Source organism: Euprymna scolopes, chromosome 16 (genome assembly GCF_053919585.1).
Source record: "Euprymna scolopes isolate OS-2025 chromosome 16, ASM5391958v1, whole genome shotgun sequence".
Classification (NCBI taxonomy): Eukaryota; Metazoa; Mollusca; class Cephalopoda; order Sepiida; family Sepiolidae; genus Euprymna; species Euprymna scolopes.
The window spans coordinates 110,449,594-110,468,129 of NC_136497.1; the positions used below are offsets into that span (position 1 = coordinate 110,449,594).

General features: G+C 28.5%; 1 protein-coding gene across 2 annotated transcripts in view; it reads left to right on the plus strand.

The window, feature by feature from the left end:
* LOC145296048 (uncharacterized) overlaps nucleotides 1-18,536 on the plus strand; it is a 181,904-nt gene that overhangs the window by 128,109 nt on the left and 35,259 nt on the right. The window contains exon 4 of one of the 2 annotated variants that reach the window (XM_080142098.1): nucleotides 12,026-12,342. The exons of the other annotated variant lie outside the window; for it this stretch is intronic. Within the exon in view, the coding sequence (XP_079998224.1) occupies nucleotides 12,026-12,136 (111 nt within the window). The 3' untranslated portion in view covers nucleotides 12,137-12,342. Of the gene's footprint in view, nucleotides 1-12,025; nucleotides 12,343-18,536 lie in introns of those variants that run through there. 2 annotated transcript variants of the gene reach the window in all.

Below are 18,536 nucleotides of genomic sequence, written 5' to 3' on the forward strand. Positions count from 1 at the left end.
TTGTTGAAGCCTAAGAAAAACAGTGCTATGAAAGTTCATTAAGCAGTGTGGCCAAATTTCCTAATGAATTGTATGTACCATGTATGAGAATTTGTTAAAAGACCAGCAGAAATTCAAACTATAAATGAAACAAACACAAACACTAAGAATATCTATTGAAAATTAAATTATAAAAATGGCGTGCAAACAAAGTGTGTTTGCAGCTTAACACAATATAGTTGAGCTGTTCATTTGTTTATATCAGAACGATGGTTCTATCTATCTGTTCAGTAAGATTGTTTCTTATAAATAGAGCGAAATAGGTTTTTGGTCTTGTCCAATTAAGTGTCCTGTAATTGGTCAATATAAGAAATGATTAGGCTAACACTTAATGAGGTTATTCAATGGAAAAAGGAGGCAATCTATTTACATAATTTACTTTTTTATATACTTTTTCAATTTTCTCAATGTTGTTAATAAAATCAAATTCTTTTCAGATCAATGCATTTTTAAAAAGATTTATTTTACTCATTTTTTTTTTAGTTTCATTTTTTTTTTTGGTATATTTTGTTTTGTTTGTATGTAAGAAAGATTTTTGCAAAAAAAAAATGATTGGAAATTGCAGCAAAAAAAAAACGAATTCATCTCAGGAGGACGTAGTGTGAGGAGAATTCCATTCTTCATAAGTAAAAACTAAGTTCACTTGAATAAATGAATGGTCGACAAGGTCAACATTAGAATGGGGGTAGGAGGACATTAAACAGAGAGAGGACAAATCTTTCATCTGCACCTAAATGGTAGTTGGGTAAATGGGAAAAAACACTGTTATGGTTCCCAAAGCAGATAACTGAAAATCTTTTCATCTTAATGTTGCATTCAAAGTAGAGACATTTTTCTCTTTAGAGTCTTGAGTCGTTAGTAAAGCAAGTTTCATGATTTAAATCCCAAACTTTACATTGAAACCAGTTCATCACTGATGATTGATCAAGGAGGGTCATTACTGAATGGATTTTGATTAACATTGTTGGAGAAGGGAATGTGAAAATATCTGTAATGACCATAAAAATCACTTAGATATAAAAATCACTTAGATATAAAAATCACTTAGATATAAAAATCACTTAGATATAAAAATCACTTAGATAAAGATGGAAGCTGCTGTTTCTGCCACCTTGTGAACTTATATATTGGTCACATGTTCTTTTGTCATTAGGTATTTTAAAAAGCTAATTGGGATTTTTGTGCCAGAAAACATTTGTAGTTGTGAATAACTTAAACGATCGATTATTTTTCATCTCCCCAGCACTTAACTAGCTGTGATAATGAAATTATAAGCGTAAAATATAAAACATGGATTGAAATAATAATTCAAAGACACAAGTCATTAAATATTATAAAAGAAAAATAAACAGTATGTGTTGAAAACAAGCCGTCAGGAAAAGGCACAAAGTGAAAATCAGTTTTAAAAATTTAGAAAGGACAATTAAAGTACATGTATCGCAGTTTTATTATTATTAAACTGAGATCATGGTAATGAGAGATGGAGAAAGATACCTGTTAAACCGTAATCTGTAACTAAAAAAGTTTCATTTATTAAATTTTATGTTGGTAGATTTTTAATCAATGATTGTTAAGTGACATCTTTTACTCACAGAATAAGAGAAGTAGGAGAAGCAGACATTTTTACAAAGTTCACAACACATGACAAAAATGAAACTGTAATCACTTGGAGATCGGCAGTATGTGACAACGATGATTCACCAAAATAATCAAATCGCATTTTTTCTAGCCCTTTTTTTTTTTCCTTTTTTTTTATGCATACCTTTTTAGGACTTCTTAAGTATTAGTAATGGTTTTGTTGGTCTAACTGTGAAGTTAGTCCTTTGCAGCTTGTTGAAACATAAAGACGATGAGCGAAGGGATTAAGTTGAATATCAAAATAACCAGTGTATTTCGTGAAGAGGTGCATTTACATTGGTGTTGAATGTTGAGCTTTGTCTTAGTAGCATTAAAAGTAACCATCCATTTTTGGCTCTACTACAGACTAGAGGTCATTTTCTAAGTTTTAACCATTACCTTGGATATTTATGTGTTCTGTTTGCTTGCATGTCATGTGGTGCTATCAGCAAATATACTCCAAAGCATCAGGTAGGTTGAATAATAAAGGTCCAAAGATTGCTTCTCCAACGATGATGATTAAAGTATTTATGTAGCACTGCTATTGAATGACTGGGAAAGGAATTATCCCATCACACCATGGCTGGAGAACAGTGGACTGAGGGAGAAACAGTCAGTCGCAGTTAAAGGACAGCTTGGTAAATTAAAGGAGAAATGGTCTTGCTGGGCTGATAATTTAATAGGGTCCGGAGCACGTGATCAGATTCAAGCTGGTATCTGAAATGCAATTAATAGAGTTCCTAGGGGCAGAAATGGATAGTTACTTTGAGTTATTTATTTGCTAAAATTAATTTTACCAAATTAGAGACAAGGCTCTCAAAATATGGATCAGTGGTCATCCTCTGCCTATCTTGTTGTTGCAGGAATGTGAATATTGAATGCTTGCTCATTTGATTTTGAGGATCAAGATGAGTAATGGAGTTGTTATTTACTTCCTTCCCACTGAGAGAGATGTAGCAACACAATGGCACACTCTGACTCTACAAAAATAGCTATGAGTAGACCTGTTGGTATTATCCAATAAGAGCTGCTCGGGCAATCAGCAAAAACCAATCCCTGCTCAAAGAAAAAAGATAAAGTCTACGAGAGAAAGATCATCTCCTAGAATTGAGCTGCTCCATATCTGGAGCTGCCACGGTAACCCCATATCTGTTGGATTGAGTTCTGAGAACAGATTCTTGGTAAATATGACAGTCATAGGGGCAGATTTCTCTGTTGAAGTTATGCTTAACAATGCGGTAGATCAAATTGAATTGTTTAAATGGACGGAAAGATGATACAAATTTAAAAGCGTCTAATTTGTTGTCTAGTATAGTCAAAAGAATCCAAATAATACAGATTTTTGTAGATAAATTCAAATATCAATTTTTTGCTTGCGATATTTTTTTACTTCTATATTAATCAATTGTTATTGATTGTTATACAAAAGGAAAGAATTGTTTAATCACATTATTTTCTGTAAATTGAAATGAACACATTTTTTGCTTTTGTTATTTTTGCTCATTTTGAATCTTAGTTTTATTCTAGAGAAGGAATTTAGTTATTGAAATTTTTATCATAATTTTTCTTATTTTTCTTTAGCATCAAATTCGCAGATATAATTTTTTCTAAATGAGCAAACGTCATATGAGAACAAAAGTAATCATTTTTATCATATAATAACAAAAAAAAAACGGTGCTAAACAAGCGTTTTTACATTAACGCTTGACTAAATCTAAAAGGAGATTAGTCGACAGTGACATCAGAAAAACTCTTATTAACAAAACTGCATGCAAATGCTCAACGCAATTCACTTTTTCAATAGATATGGTTGCTACAGCATCTTTTTACCTAACATCAGTTTCCTGGTTGAAAATTTTGGATCCCAAGAAAACTTACGACTTTGCTCAACGACTTGTTTAAGTGTGTTTTGAGAATTAGATATTAGCATTTCTGAAACTTTAAGAGACAAATCTGACATGTGAGCATTACTTATTATGATTTTTAGGCCAATATTTTTTGTTTGTTTGCTTATATTACATTTGAACATTTTAATTATTTAAAAAATGTTCTGACCTGAAATTTTTTATTTTAAATTATTTAAAATTGAAATCTTTAATTTTGAAAAATTATTTACATACGGATGTAAAAGATCTCTTTGGCATCCACAAGCTTTCTGGGACACAGTGATTGCTACTCGAATGGTGAAGCCATTACTGGATCTGCCATATAAAAGCTGACTCAAGAGCTTAACCTTTTCTCTCTTTACACAGTGATCCCATTTTGATTTCCCTCGAGAACTACTATTCACTCCTGCACCAAAAAACGTAATATGTGAGCACTACAAGAAACTATTTCAGCACGAATTTCGATAGATCCAGAGGAGGGATACTTTCTCAATCAGGATCTCTGAACCTTCAAATAGATTTCCAGAATATATTATGATAGTTCCAACGACATAGCAATTTAAGGCGAAATTGGACAAGTGTAATCCTCTTCTGTGTGGCAACAGAAGCATGCTTATTTTATTTTTTGCCGAATTTGTGGGATTTTTTTTTTAATCTTCAGTAGAATTCTCAAAGTAAATGATAAAACTTTTCATGTTAGTCAATCAGAAAAAAAAAAAAAGCTGTGGTTTTGTGTCTGCGTTCATCAGTTGCCATGGAAGACAATGGATTTATCGAAAACTCAATAAACTGGGGATGATAATTTAACAACAACAAATAACAAAAATCAGTAAATATTTTCAATTTCTCAAAAATTCTGGTGGTTTTTAAAACTGTTCTCGTTCTCAAATATATGTTCAACCGAGTTATTCAAATTGAAAAGGAATTGTAGTGAGATTATTTTGGTTCAATCTTCTTTAAAAGTTTCCTTAATTGAATTTTATAAATGTTTCTTTTTTTAAGCACACACCTGTCATTTAATTAATTTTCCACTGTTCTGTCGCTGTTTCCTTTGAATTTGAAAACATTATTTTATTTAAAATATATATTTTAAATAAAATAGTGACATCAAATTACTATTTGATATTTTTATACATTAAATATAGTGGAAGCTGCACATCTGCAATTATATTAAGAAAAAAGAATCTTTAAAATAATTTTTTCTTCTATGTCATATATATATATATATATATATATATATATATATATATATATATACATATTATATATAATATATATTATATATATAATATATTATATATGATATATATTATATATAATATATATATTATATATATAATATATATTATATATATAATATATCTTTTATACATATTATATATACAATATATTATATATATACAATATCATATATATAATATATATTATATATATAATGAATATTATATATATATTATATATATAATATATAATATATATATTACATATAATATATATTATATATATTATATATATGACATAATATATATATAATATATTATATATATAATATATTATAGATATAATATATATAATATATATAATATATTATATATATAATATATTATAGATATAATATATTATATATATATAATATATTATAATAATATATATAATATATTATAGATATAATATATATAATATATATATTATATTTATTATGTATAAATTATATTATATGCATAAGATATATTATATATATAATATATATAATATATATATATTATATATAACATATTATATATAAATTATATATATAATATATATTATATATAATATATATTATATATAATATATATTATATGTATAATATATATTATATATATAATATATATTTTATATATTATATATAATATATTATATATATATAATATATATATTATATATAATAAATATTATATATATAAATATATATATATATATATATATATATATATATATATATATATATATATATATATATATATATATATATATATATATACATGTGACGTCAGGTAGTGGGGTTATTGAAGTAGATTACCCGGGCCACGCCAGGCAGCTTGATTAAGTAGATTACCAGGGCCACGCCAGGCAGCTTGATTATATATATATATATATAAATATATATATATATATATATATATATATATATATATATATATATATATATATATATATATATATATATATATATAATCAAGCTGCCTGACGTGGCCCAAGTAATCTACTTCCATAACCCCACTACCTGACGTCATATTTGATATTGTCATAATAGATATAAGAAATGCCACGACATCATTGTACGGAAATCCAAATTTATTATAATAGATATTGTACACTATTCACGTGAACAATATAAATTTGAAGTCACACGACGTAGCACATTTTTTCATACAGATATAAAAAAAAAAGAATAAGAGAGTTTTATTCAAAAGTGAAGAATGTTTGATTGAATAAAGTATGAAAAAACATTTTTCTTCAGCAGTTATAAATGTTGATCATAGCAATATTATTCTTTTCAGCGTCAGAGTTAGGCACAAGGTCATTTAAAATATTTGGAGAATCTTTGTATGTCTTCAGTTTCACTTAGTGTTGATGATTAACTTTTTTGTTTACAGAATAATGTTAACAATTGAATGATGGTATGAAACGCAAGCATGATACCAGATTGCTTTTTTAATTATCTGTGTTATTTGTCTGTTTTATTGTCTAAATGTTGAATGATGTAACTGAAGATATTTCTATTGACAAAAAATGCAGTAAGTAATGGATTCCATTTGAATAATGTAAATAACCATGTCAGAGGAAGGCGTCAATTATCGTCTGTTTATAAATGAAGATCAAAAATTATCGTCTGTATATAAATGAAGATCAAAAATTATTGTCTGTATATAAAATGAAGATCAAAAATTATCGTCTGTATATAAATGAGGATCAAAAATTATCGTCTGTATATAAATGAAGATCAAAAATTATAGTCTGTATATAAAATGAAGATCAAAAATTATCGTCTGTATATTAAATGAAAATCAAAAATTATCGTATGTATATAAAATGAAGACCAAAATTATCGTCTGTATATAAATGAAGATCAAAAATTATCGTCTGTATATAAATGAAGATCAAAAATTATCGTCTGTATATAAAATGAAGATCAAAAATTATCGTCTGTATATAAAATGAAGATCAAAAATTATAGTCTGTATATAAAATGAAGATCAAAAATTATCGTCTGTATATAAATGAGGATCAAGAATTATCGTCTGTATATAAATGAAGATCAAAAATTATAGTCTGTATATAAAATGAAGATCAAAAATTATCGTCTGTATATTAAATGAAAATCAAAAATTATCGTATGTATATAAAATGAAGACCAAAATTATCGTCTGTATATAAATGAAGATCAAAAATTATCGTCTGTATATAAATGAAGATCAAAAATTATCGTCTGTATATAAAATGAAGATCAAAAATTATCGTCTGTATATAAAATGAAGATCAAAAATTATAGTCTGTATATAAAATGAAGATCAAAAATTATCGTCTGTATATAAAATGAAGATCAAAAATTATGGCCTGTATATAAAATGAAGATCAAAAATTATAGTCTGTATATAAAATGAAGATCAAAAATTATCGTCTGTATATAAATGAAGATCAAAAATTATAGTCTGTATATAAAATGAAGATAAAAAATTATAGTCTGTATATAAATGAAGATCAAAAATTATAGTCTGTATATAAAATGAAGATCAAAAATTATCGTCTGTATATAAAATGAAGATCAAAAATTATAGTCTGTATATAAAATGAAGATCAAAAATTATACTCTGTATATAAATGAAGATCAAAAATTATAGTCTGTATATAAAATGAAGATCAAAAATTATAGTCTGTATATAAAATGAAGATCAAAAATTATCGTCTGTATATAAAATGAACATCAAAAATTATCGTCTGTATATAAATGAAGATCAAAAATTATCGTCTGTATATAAAATGAACATCAAAAATTATCGTCTGTATATAAATGAAGATCAAAAATTATCGTCTGTATATAAAATGAAGATCAAAAATTATAGTCTGTATATAAATGAAGATCAAAAATTATCGTCTGTATATAAAATGAAGATCAAAAATTATCGTCTGTATATAAAATGAAGATCAAGAATTATCGTCTGTATATAAAATGAAGATCAAAAATTATAGTCTGTATATAAAATGAAGATCAAAAATTATAGCTGTATATAAATGAAGATCAAAAATTATCGTCTGTATATAAAATGAAGATCAAAAATTATAGTCTGTATATAAATGAAGATACAAAATTATAGTCTGTATATAAAATGAAGATCAAAAATTATAGTCTGTATATAAAATGAAGATCAAAAATTATAGTCTGTATATAAATGAAGATCAAAAATTATAGTCTGTATATAAATGAAGATCAAAAATTATCGTCTGTATATAAAATGAAGATCAAAAATTATAGTCTGTATATAAAATGAAGATCAAAAATTATCGTCTGTATATAAAATGAAGATCAAAAATTATCGTCTGTATATAAATGAAGATCAAAAATTATCGTCTGTATATAAAATGAAGATCAAAAATTATCGTCCGTATATAAATGAAGATCAAGAATTATCGTCTGTATATAAATGAAGATAAAAAATTATCGTCTGTATATGAAATGAAGATCAAAAATTATCGTCTGTATATAAAATGAAGATCAAAAATAATAGTCTGTATATAAATGAAGATCAAAAATTATCGTCTGTATATAAATGAAGATCAAAAATTATCGTCTGTATATAAATGAAGATAAAAAATTATAGTCTGTATATGAAATGAAGATCAAGAATTATCGTCTGTATATAAATGAAGATCAAAAATTATCGTCTGTATATAAATGAAGATCAAAAATTATCGTCTGTATATAAATGAAGATCAAAAATTATAGTCTGTATATAAATGAAGATCAAAAATTATCGTCTGTATATAAAATGAAGATCAAAAATTATCGTCTGTATATGAAATGAAGATCAAAAATTATCGTCTGTATATAAATGAAGATCAAAAAATATCCTCTGTATATGAAATGAAGATCAAAAATTATCGTCTGTATATAAAATGAAGATAAAAAATTACCCTCTGTGTATAAAATGAAGATCAAAAATTATCGTCTGTATATAAAATGAAGATCAAAAATTATCGTCTGTATATAAAATGAAGATCAAAAATTATCGTCTGTATATGAAATGAAGATCAAATATTATCGTCTGTATATAAAATTAACATCAAAAATTATCGTCTGTATATAAAATGAAGATCAAAAATTATCGTCTGTATATAAATGAAGATCAAAAATTATCGTCTATATATAAAATTGACATAAAAAATTATCGTCTGTATATAAAATGAAGATCAAAAATTATAGTCTGTATATAAATGAAGATCAAAAATTATCGTCTGTATATAAAATGAAGATCAAAAATTATAGTCTGTATATAAATGAAGATCAAAAATTATCGTCTGTATATAAAATGAAGATCAAAAATTTTAGTCTGTATATAAATGAAGATCAAAAATTATCGTCTGTATATAAAATGAAGATCAAAAATTATCGTATGTATATAAAATGAAGATCAAAAATTATAGTCTGTATATAACTGAAGATCAAAAATTATCGTCTGTATATAAAATGAAGATCTAAAATTATCGTCTGTATATAAAATGAAGATCAAAAATTATACTCTGTATATAAATGAAGATCAAAAATTATCGTCTGTATATAAAATGAAGATCAAAAATTATAGTCTGTATATAAATGAAGATCAAAAATTATAGTCTGTATATAAAATGAAGATAAAAAATTATCGTCTGTATATAAAATGAAGATCAAAATTATCGTCTGTATATAAAATGAAGATCAAAAATTATAGTCTGTATATAAAATGAAGATCAAAAATTATCGTCTGTATATAAAATGAAGATCAAAAATTATAGTCTGTATATAAAATGAAGATCAAAAATTATAGTCTGTATATAAATGAAGATCAAAAATTATCGTCTGTATATAAAATGAAGATCAAAAATTATAGTCTGTATATAAATGAAGATCAAAAATTATCGTCTGTATATAAAATGAAGATCAAAAATTATCGTCTGTATATAAATGAAGATCAAAAATTATCGTCTATATATAAAATTGACATCAAAAATTATCGTCTGTATATAAAATGAAGATCAAAAATTATAGTCTGTATATAAATGAAGATCAAAAATTATCGTCTATATATAAAATTGACATCAAAAATTATCGTCTGTATATAAAATGAAGATCAAAAATTATAGTCTGTATATAAATGAAGATCAAAAATTATCGTCTGTATATAAAATGAAGATCAAAAATTATAGTCTGTATATAAATGAAGATCAAAAATTATCGTCTGTATATAAAATGAAGATCAAAAATTATAGTCTGTATATAAATGAAGATCAAAAATTATCGTCCGTATATAAAATGAAGATCAAAAATTATCGTCTGTATATAAAATGAAGATCAAAAATTATAGTCTGTATATAACTGAAGATCAAAAATTATCGTCTGTATATAAAATGAAGATCAAAAATTATCGTCTGTATATAAAATGAAGATCAAAAATTATAGTCTGTATATAAATGAAGATCAAAAATTATCGTCTGTATATAAAATGAAGATCAAAAATTATAGTCTGTATATAAATGAAGATCAAAAATTATAGTCTGTATATAAAATGAAGATCAAAAATTATCGTCTGTATATAAAATGAAGATCAAAATTATCGTCTGTATATAAAATGAAGATCAAAAATTATAGTCTGTATATAAAATGAAGATCAAAAATTATCGTCTGTATATAAAATGAAGATCAAAAATTATAGTCTGTATATAAAATGAAGATCAAAAATTATAGTCTGTATATAAATGAAGATCAAAAATTATCGTCTGTATATAAAATGAAGATCAAAAATTATAGTCTGTATATAAAATGAAGATCAAAAATTATCGTCTGTATATAAAATGAAGATCAAAAATTATAGTCTGTATATAAATGAAGATCAAAAATTATCGTCTGTATATAAAATGAAGATAAAAAATTATAGTCTGTATATAAAATGAAGATCAAAAATTATCGTCCGTATATAAATGAAGATCAAGAATTATCGTCTGTATATAAATGAAGATAAAAAATTATCGTCTGTATATGAAATGAAGATCAAAAATTATCGTCTGTATATAAATGAAGATCAAAAATTATAGTCTGTATATAAAATGAAGATCAAGAATTATCGTCTGTATATAAATGAAGATCAAAAATTATCGTCTGTATATAAATGAAGATCAAAAATTATCGTCTGTATATAAAATGAAGATCAAAAATTATCGTCCGTATATAAATGAAGATCAAAAATTATCCTCTGTATATGAAATGAAGATCAAAAATTATCCTCTGTATATAAAATGAAGATCAAAAATTATCGTCTGTATATAAAATGAAGATCAAAAATTATCGTCTGTATATAAAATGAAGATCAAAAATTATCGTCTGTATATGAAATGAAGATCAAAAATTATCGTCTGTATATAAAATGAACATCAAAAATTATCGTCTGTATATAAAATGAAGATCAAAAATTATAGTCTGTATATAAATGAAGATCAAAAATTATCGTCTGTATATAAAATGAAGATCAAAAATTATAGTCTGTATATAAATGAAGATCAAAAATTATCGTCTGTATATAAAATGAAGATCAAAAATTATAGTCTGTATATAAATGAAGATCAAAAATTATCGTCTGTATATAAAATGAAGATCAAAAATTATCGTCTGTATATAAAATGAAGATCAAAAATTATAGTCTGTATATAAATGAAGATCAAAAATTATCGTCTGTATATAAAATGAAGATCAAAAATTATCGTCTGTATATAAAATGAAGATCAAAAATTATAGTCTGTATATAAAATGAAGATCAAAAATTATCGTCTGTATATAAAATGAAGATCAAAAATTATCGTCTGTATATAAAATGAAGATCAAAAATTATAGTCTGTATATAAATGAAGATCAAAAATTATCGTCTGTATATAAAATGAAGATCAAAAATTATCGTCTGTATATAAATGAAGATCAAAAATTATCGTCTGTATATAAAATGAAGATCAAAAATTATCGTCTGTATATAAATGAGGATCAAAAATTATCGTCTGTATATAAAATGAAGATCAAAAAAGTATTTTATCATTATTTGACAAAAAGTGGAAAATTCATAAAAAAGCATAAAAAATATTTTATCATTTAAAACATTTCTTTTATTGTTAAAAATTCTCTTCCGCAGCCAAATATTTATTTAACATTTATAATACTATTAATTAATAATATTAATAATAGAAACTCTATCTGATTACAGCCAGAGGGATATAGGCTTCCTATGAAAAAGCCAGCAGAAGGCATGACGTGTGAGAAGTATGTCAGGCTTAATCCCGATTGTCACATCCGATATTATACACTACTGGAATAAATGCTTGTTGCCCCCTAACCCCCGGTGTATAGATGCTATGGCCATTACACGACCTATTTGAAGAAAAAACAAAAAACAACCTATATTGGAACAAGTCGAAGATATACTGAAAAGTAAAAATCTACAAATGACCGTCAATGTTCTCCCCCTCTTTCTCCTATCATTCTTCAACATGAAATTCGTTAATAAAAAAAGAGAGAAAAATATTTTTCATTTGTTTTTATTCAGTGATTAACACTAACCTCCATTCTGCTAATAAAATATTGATAGTAAACTAGTTGTACCAACCCGGCGTTGCACAAAATTATAATGGAGTCATTTTAGTTTGTTTTTTTTGTTTTGTTTTTTTTTTGCACATTTTTTAACATTTAAAATTTGATGCTTATGCACTTATGTTACCGTGCTATTTTTAAAAGTAGTATTTTGAAGTTAAATTAAAGTTTCATGATATCTTTTTTTATTAAATTGCTAGATGGAAGTACAGATTAGTTACAAAACACCTTCTCCTCATCATGTTAAGAATGGCTTTCAAAATTATAACATTATTATTGCAGCGGTAATATGAATGAATAAGTACATAATTTTTTTTCTTTTTTTTTTTTTTTTTTTTTGCCCATAATCAAGCCATCTTACCACTGAGACACAAGAGACTACTGAAAATTAGGGGCCATATTTATGAGAGCATGCTAAGTGGGGATTTGTGCAGTAAGGTGTTTGTTCACATTTTGTACTAGTTGGAATAAGGGATAAAATTCCCAAAGCAGTTTGAGGAAAGAAGTTATTAGAGTAGAAAACTTTCCAGCATCCGTGGATAAATTCTTGATAAAGAATTGAGATTTTGATGACTGGCAGAGTAATAATTGTAGTAAAATAAGAACTGCAATGAAACATTGTCTACCAAGCTCCAACTCTTGTTTCATCACTATGGAACAGGAGTTGAAGCTTTGTAGACAGTGCAGAACCAATTACAGGCTTTTTTTATCCTGTCTAAGAGGGAGAGACTAGTGCTTGGTGCACCATCCCAAACGCGCAACATTACTCCATGCATGAGCGAATGTAGCGAATATAGATATAGGATACTATCAGATGTAAGAAGTTTTCTTGCCCACCTTCTTTGCAGCAAACTTGGCAATGTCTTCAATGTATTTGTTCCAATTCATGTTACCTGTGAATGTTAGGCTAAGGAGTTTGAATGTTGAACTTTCAGGTAGAGTATTATTATTCGTGGCAATTGATAGTTGGAATTGTTAAAGGAAAGAAGCTTTGTCTTAGTAGCATCAAAAGTAACCATCCATTTTTGGCTCTACTACAGACTGGAGGTCATTTTAGAAGGTTTTAACATTACCTTGGATATTCGTGTGCATTTTTGCCTGCATGTCATGTGGTGTTATCAACAAATATACTTCAAAGCATTAGGTAGGTCGAATAATAATTTAATGTTATTTTGTAATGAGAAAATACTTTGTAGAGTTCAAGATGGAGTTTAAGGTAAACTGTTGAACTAGCAATTTAGTCTTATCCATTGCTGTGAAAACGACATCGTGGTGGTTGGATAATGGAGGAATATAATTTACTACACTATGACTGATTTTACTAATTCTGGTAACTTTTCTTGTCATCTAGATATATACCCATTTTTAGCTGCAGATATCACGCTCTTACAATGGTTTCTTGAGTTCTGCATCTGAAATATCAGAGACATAGTCGAGCAGAGTGCTGTGCTGCATTAAAGGAAAATGGCAGAAGAACTCTAAGAAACTGATGCTATGATTAATTACAAGCACAAGTCTGATCATTTGATTTTAGACGATGTTTTCTATTCAAAGAGATTACGAATATAGATTCTGAGCCTGTGCCTATGCTTGTTAGAGTCTTTACGACAAAGTGGGATGTATCCTGGCATGAGAAAAGGATTAGAGGAGACTGAAGAGAGAAAATTGTGTTTGTTTAGTGCGAGGATATATGGGAGAAAGGGGAGTTTATATCATTGAGGTTAGTTCTAAAATCTGGATAATTGTAAACGTGAGCTGAATTGATTGTTTTTAGCTGAACGGTTGATTAAAATGTATTAAAATGAATTTTGTTTGTATTTTCATTAATTTTTTATGCAGAAAAAAAATTTTCGGTGTAGGGGAGACAACTCTTTCAAATTTTTCAGTTAAAAATATTCTTATTTTGATTTTGCAGTCATAATTGAAAAATATTTCCATATTATCAGTTGCAATTTTAGGAGCCGTGAATGTATTTATTTTTTTTTATTTTTGCATAGGCATAACCACTTAACCAGAGACCACTCGAGGATAAGGGTTAAGAGTTTACAGTAGTCAATTGGACAATATAGTAATCGTTAGTAATGGGAATTCGGTAAATTTTTTAACTTAAGTGGAACGGCTCATCAAGAACTTGTTTACGTTGGACTTGAAGACAACCATATTGTAGTCAGCTGGAAAGCAGGAAAGCGGAAGACAATTCCACGGACGTGCAAAGAAGCTTTGTTCATGGAATCTACGTTTAGGTACAGATAAAGAGTGGGGGGGGAATTATTGATAGTGTTTTCAGCTAGACAAGTATTTCTTGTGAAAGTTTAGCAAGAGGGGACCATAAACTGAAGCTCAGTCGAACACTTTCCATGAAAATAATGATACAGTAGAGACAAACTCGCAACATCTCTTTTGTGAGACAGAGGTTGCAAGGAAGAGAAAAAGACATCTCCTACGAGGCTACAAAGTCTATTTTGAACTCTGTCAAGGCAAGACAAGTCCTTTCTAGCAGCTCCTACCCAGATGTGGCAACAGTATTCCATCCTTGGACGTACCTGGCTCTTATATGGATAGAGAATTGCGTCAGCAGTGAGATATCTACTGGATCGATAGAAGGATCCCACCATTTTTCCAGCAGCCTTGGCAACAGATTTGATGTACGAGTTCCATTTATAAAAAGTAAAGGTCAAGTCCAGAAGCTTGTCAAAACTTGAGCCATTCATTTCAATTTATGCCAGATGTGGGTCAGAATGTTGATGATGTAAAGAGTGAAGCTTGGTTTTAGATGCATTAAAAGTAACCAGCCACTCCTTTCCCCATTGCACCAGGTGCTCAAGATCAGAGGAAAAAAATCGGAGAGAACTTGGTCATTTACTATCTTAGATGTGCTATCATAGATGGTAGTGTCATCAGCATAAATGTCTATGAATGATGTAAGGATGTGATTTGGAAGATCCTAATTTAGATCAGGAAAAGAGTTGGGCCTAGGATGGACCCCTGAGGGACTCCAGCGTTAATACTGTGAGCTTCTGATTTTTGCCTATCAACTACTATTCTTATGAACCTGTCAGAAAGAAATGATTTAATAATTGAGAAGACATTTCCAGCTATACCATAGTTGGAGATCTTGTAAAGTAATCCTTTATGCCATACCCTATCAAAGGCCTTAGATATGTCAAGAGCAATTGCCCTAGAAAGGTTGCCTCTGTCAAGAGATTCGCTAATCCTATGAGGTATAACTGTCAGCACATCTGCTGTAGATCTAGCAGAAAGGGAACCATATTTTGTGTCACTAACAAGGTTATTTTTGCTGAGATGGTTGATTATTTCTCTATTTAGCACAGATTCCAGCAACTTATGACGCACAGGAGACTTATTAGCCTGTACTGAGAGGGGGATGAGTGATCACCTAAATTCTAGAATAAAGGGCATACTGATGAGATTTTCCAGGGTGATGGGAAGCAATTCTCCTTAAGACAACATTTAAACAGTTTTGTAACGATAGGCGCTAGTTCTGGTTTGAACTTTTTTGAGTACTATAATAGGAATACAGTTTTGTAAGTATGGGTGCTAGTTCTGGTTGAAGTTTTTTTAATACTATAATTGGCAACATCACGTACAGATATTTGTATATCACATAGCATGTGATACAGGAGGAAATATTGGGGGTTGGCGGCCTTAGTCGCAAAGGGTAGAATTAGCTGCAAAGTTCTTGCACATATAGGATAAGTTAGGATCTTCTCTGGAGATGCCCCTATCCCATGGAAAGCCATCTTTAATATAGGCACATATTCCGTGCCCATGGCGATCTTGGGGGTCAGATTTGGAAGTTAAGTTAGAGTATCCTTTAATTACATACATATCTAGGGAAATAGTCTGCCCAATGCCAGTTTCACTTAAAAATAAAAGGTCTAGTTTAGTCTTCTGTAATTGGGTTTCAACCTCTGGAAGGTTAGAACGTAGACCCCTGATGTTGGAGAAGGAGACATGATAGTGAGGGCCTGCGTTGGAAGTTGGAGCTCCGGGTTTAATCGTGCATATATTTTTTCTTGAAACTTGTCATGATGGAGTTTTGGAATTTGTAGACTAGGTCGTTAGAACAGGACAGAGAGGGGAAACTAAGAGAGAAAAAGAAACAAAGAATTTTTTTTGTTTTGTAGAACATGATAAAGTAAAGCCGTAACACTTACCAACTAACATGGCATCGAGAAGCCCCACCAGAAGCTACTGCATGGTCCAGAATCCATTTACCAAATGGCAATATAGCAGCCCCAGTACTTTGCATCTGCTGATAGGACAGCCTCCTTAGGTTCGGGTCCCTGACTATCAGACGGATAACGTCAGCCCAGATAAAACGTTTACCTCCAACACCCTTACTAATGACATGGCTACAAAGATAGACTTAGAAACAGAAAATTTCCGACATCTCTGACGACTGTTTGCGCAAAATACTGCCAACCTAGAATACAGCCTTTTCTTCTCCCTTTGTCAGAAAAATCACTCATTAAAAAATGAGGACTGAGGGCGAGAGTCACGAGAGCTGCCGATACCGCATTCACAATGTGTTCTCTGCTCTCCATTAAAAAATAATTTATTAAGTATTGTACTTAATAAAGTCCAATTGGCGTGTTTAAGGGAAAGTATGGTGATAGATTCCCCTCTCATGAACTGAAAATGAATACAATTGCATAATCTATTTATGCAATCAACTTGGTAGATATAATAAACAACATTTATGGATGAGAAACGCTATTATTAAATAAAACAATCAGAAAATAAAAATATAAATTAAATACTGAAATAAAATGTAGTTTTTAATATTTGAATCTAAAGATAAAAAGTAAAATTAATCTAGCAGCGACTTATCTCGAAAAGAGTTCCATCTCCAAAATGCAAACTGTAACCCTTCACTCGAGAAGGTGGTTAAGGACCTCTTTTTATCTGAATTCTTGGCTCGTGTAGTCTAGTTTCTCTGAGGTTGTTACATGAAATCCGGTATGCTGAAAGCGAATATCGAAGCAGCAGGCAAGAAGAAAAACAAACTCATGTAGTCTATCTACAGGAGCTTAATTTCGCAGAATTATGTACAAATGTTTTTACAGATCTCATTCAGTTTTTGTAAGTTTTTTTCAAAGTCTCAAATCTCTTCACAGACAGCGACAGATGGTTGGAGAGGAAGGTGCAGGGGTCACGTCTCTTCTCGGATTCAACAAGCAATCTCCAACTAATCTGATCTGCGACTCAACTAAAAACTCTAACTGACTAATATTCGCCCGACCGTCGTATATATAGTAAGGTATGTGGATGGGGTGGAAATTCTCCCAGCCAATAAGATTTCGCCACAAAATCGAAAGCTTTAGGGTTTTGCGTGGGTATAATTCCCATACCAGAAATCTGAATTACTCATTCTCACGATTTCCAAGGTCAGATGTCAATTCTGACATCCGACCTTGAATTCATTTAAGGCCAGACAATGTTACAAGTGAAATTTCCTGTCATCAACTTTTAGCCGTAGAAATATATTTCTCTGGTTTCAAACAATATCTATTTTGACATGAAATAAAATATATATATTTATGTTCTCTATCTTAAATCCTTGGGTTATCTGGCGTCACCTGGGAATAAAAAGCTACTTCAGCGTAGTTCTAACGTTCCTCAATGGGGGATTACGTTGCAAAACTGTTGAAGAGAATTTTAGCTTTAAAAACATCAGCGTTTCAAAGACTTTCTTTTTTTTTTAATTAACCATTTCAATATCAAATTAAATACGAGTGAAATGTAGTTCCACTTCATCATGTGAGCATACCAACAGATTGATGGGCACTTACTTACTTGTTTTAAATATATTGCATTATTACTCTCATTCTCTCTTGCTCTGTGCATATATATATATATATATATATATATATATATATATATATATATATATATATATATATATATATACCAAAACGTAGATTCCATGAACAAAGCTTCTTTCTTAGAAGTACACACCTGTGGAACTCACTTCCGTTTGCCTTTTTCCCACCTGACTACAACTTGGATGTCTTCAAGTCCCACATAAACAAATTCCTGATGAACCACCCCCTTAAGTAAAACACTTTATCAAATCTCCATTACTAACGATTACTACGATATTA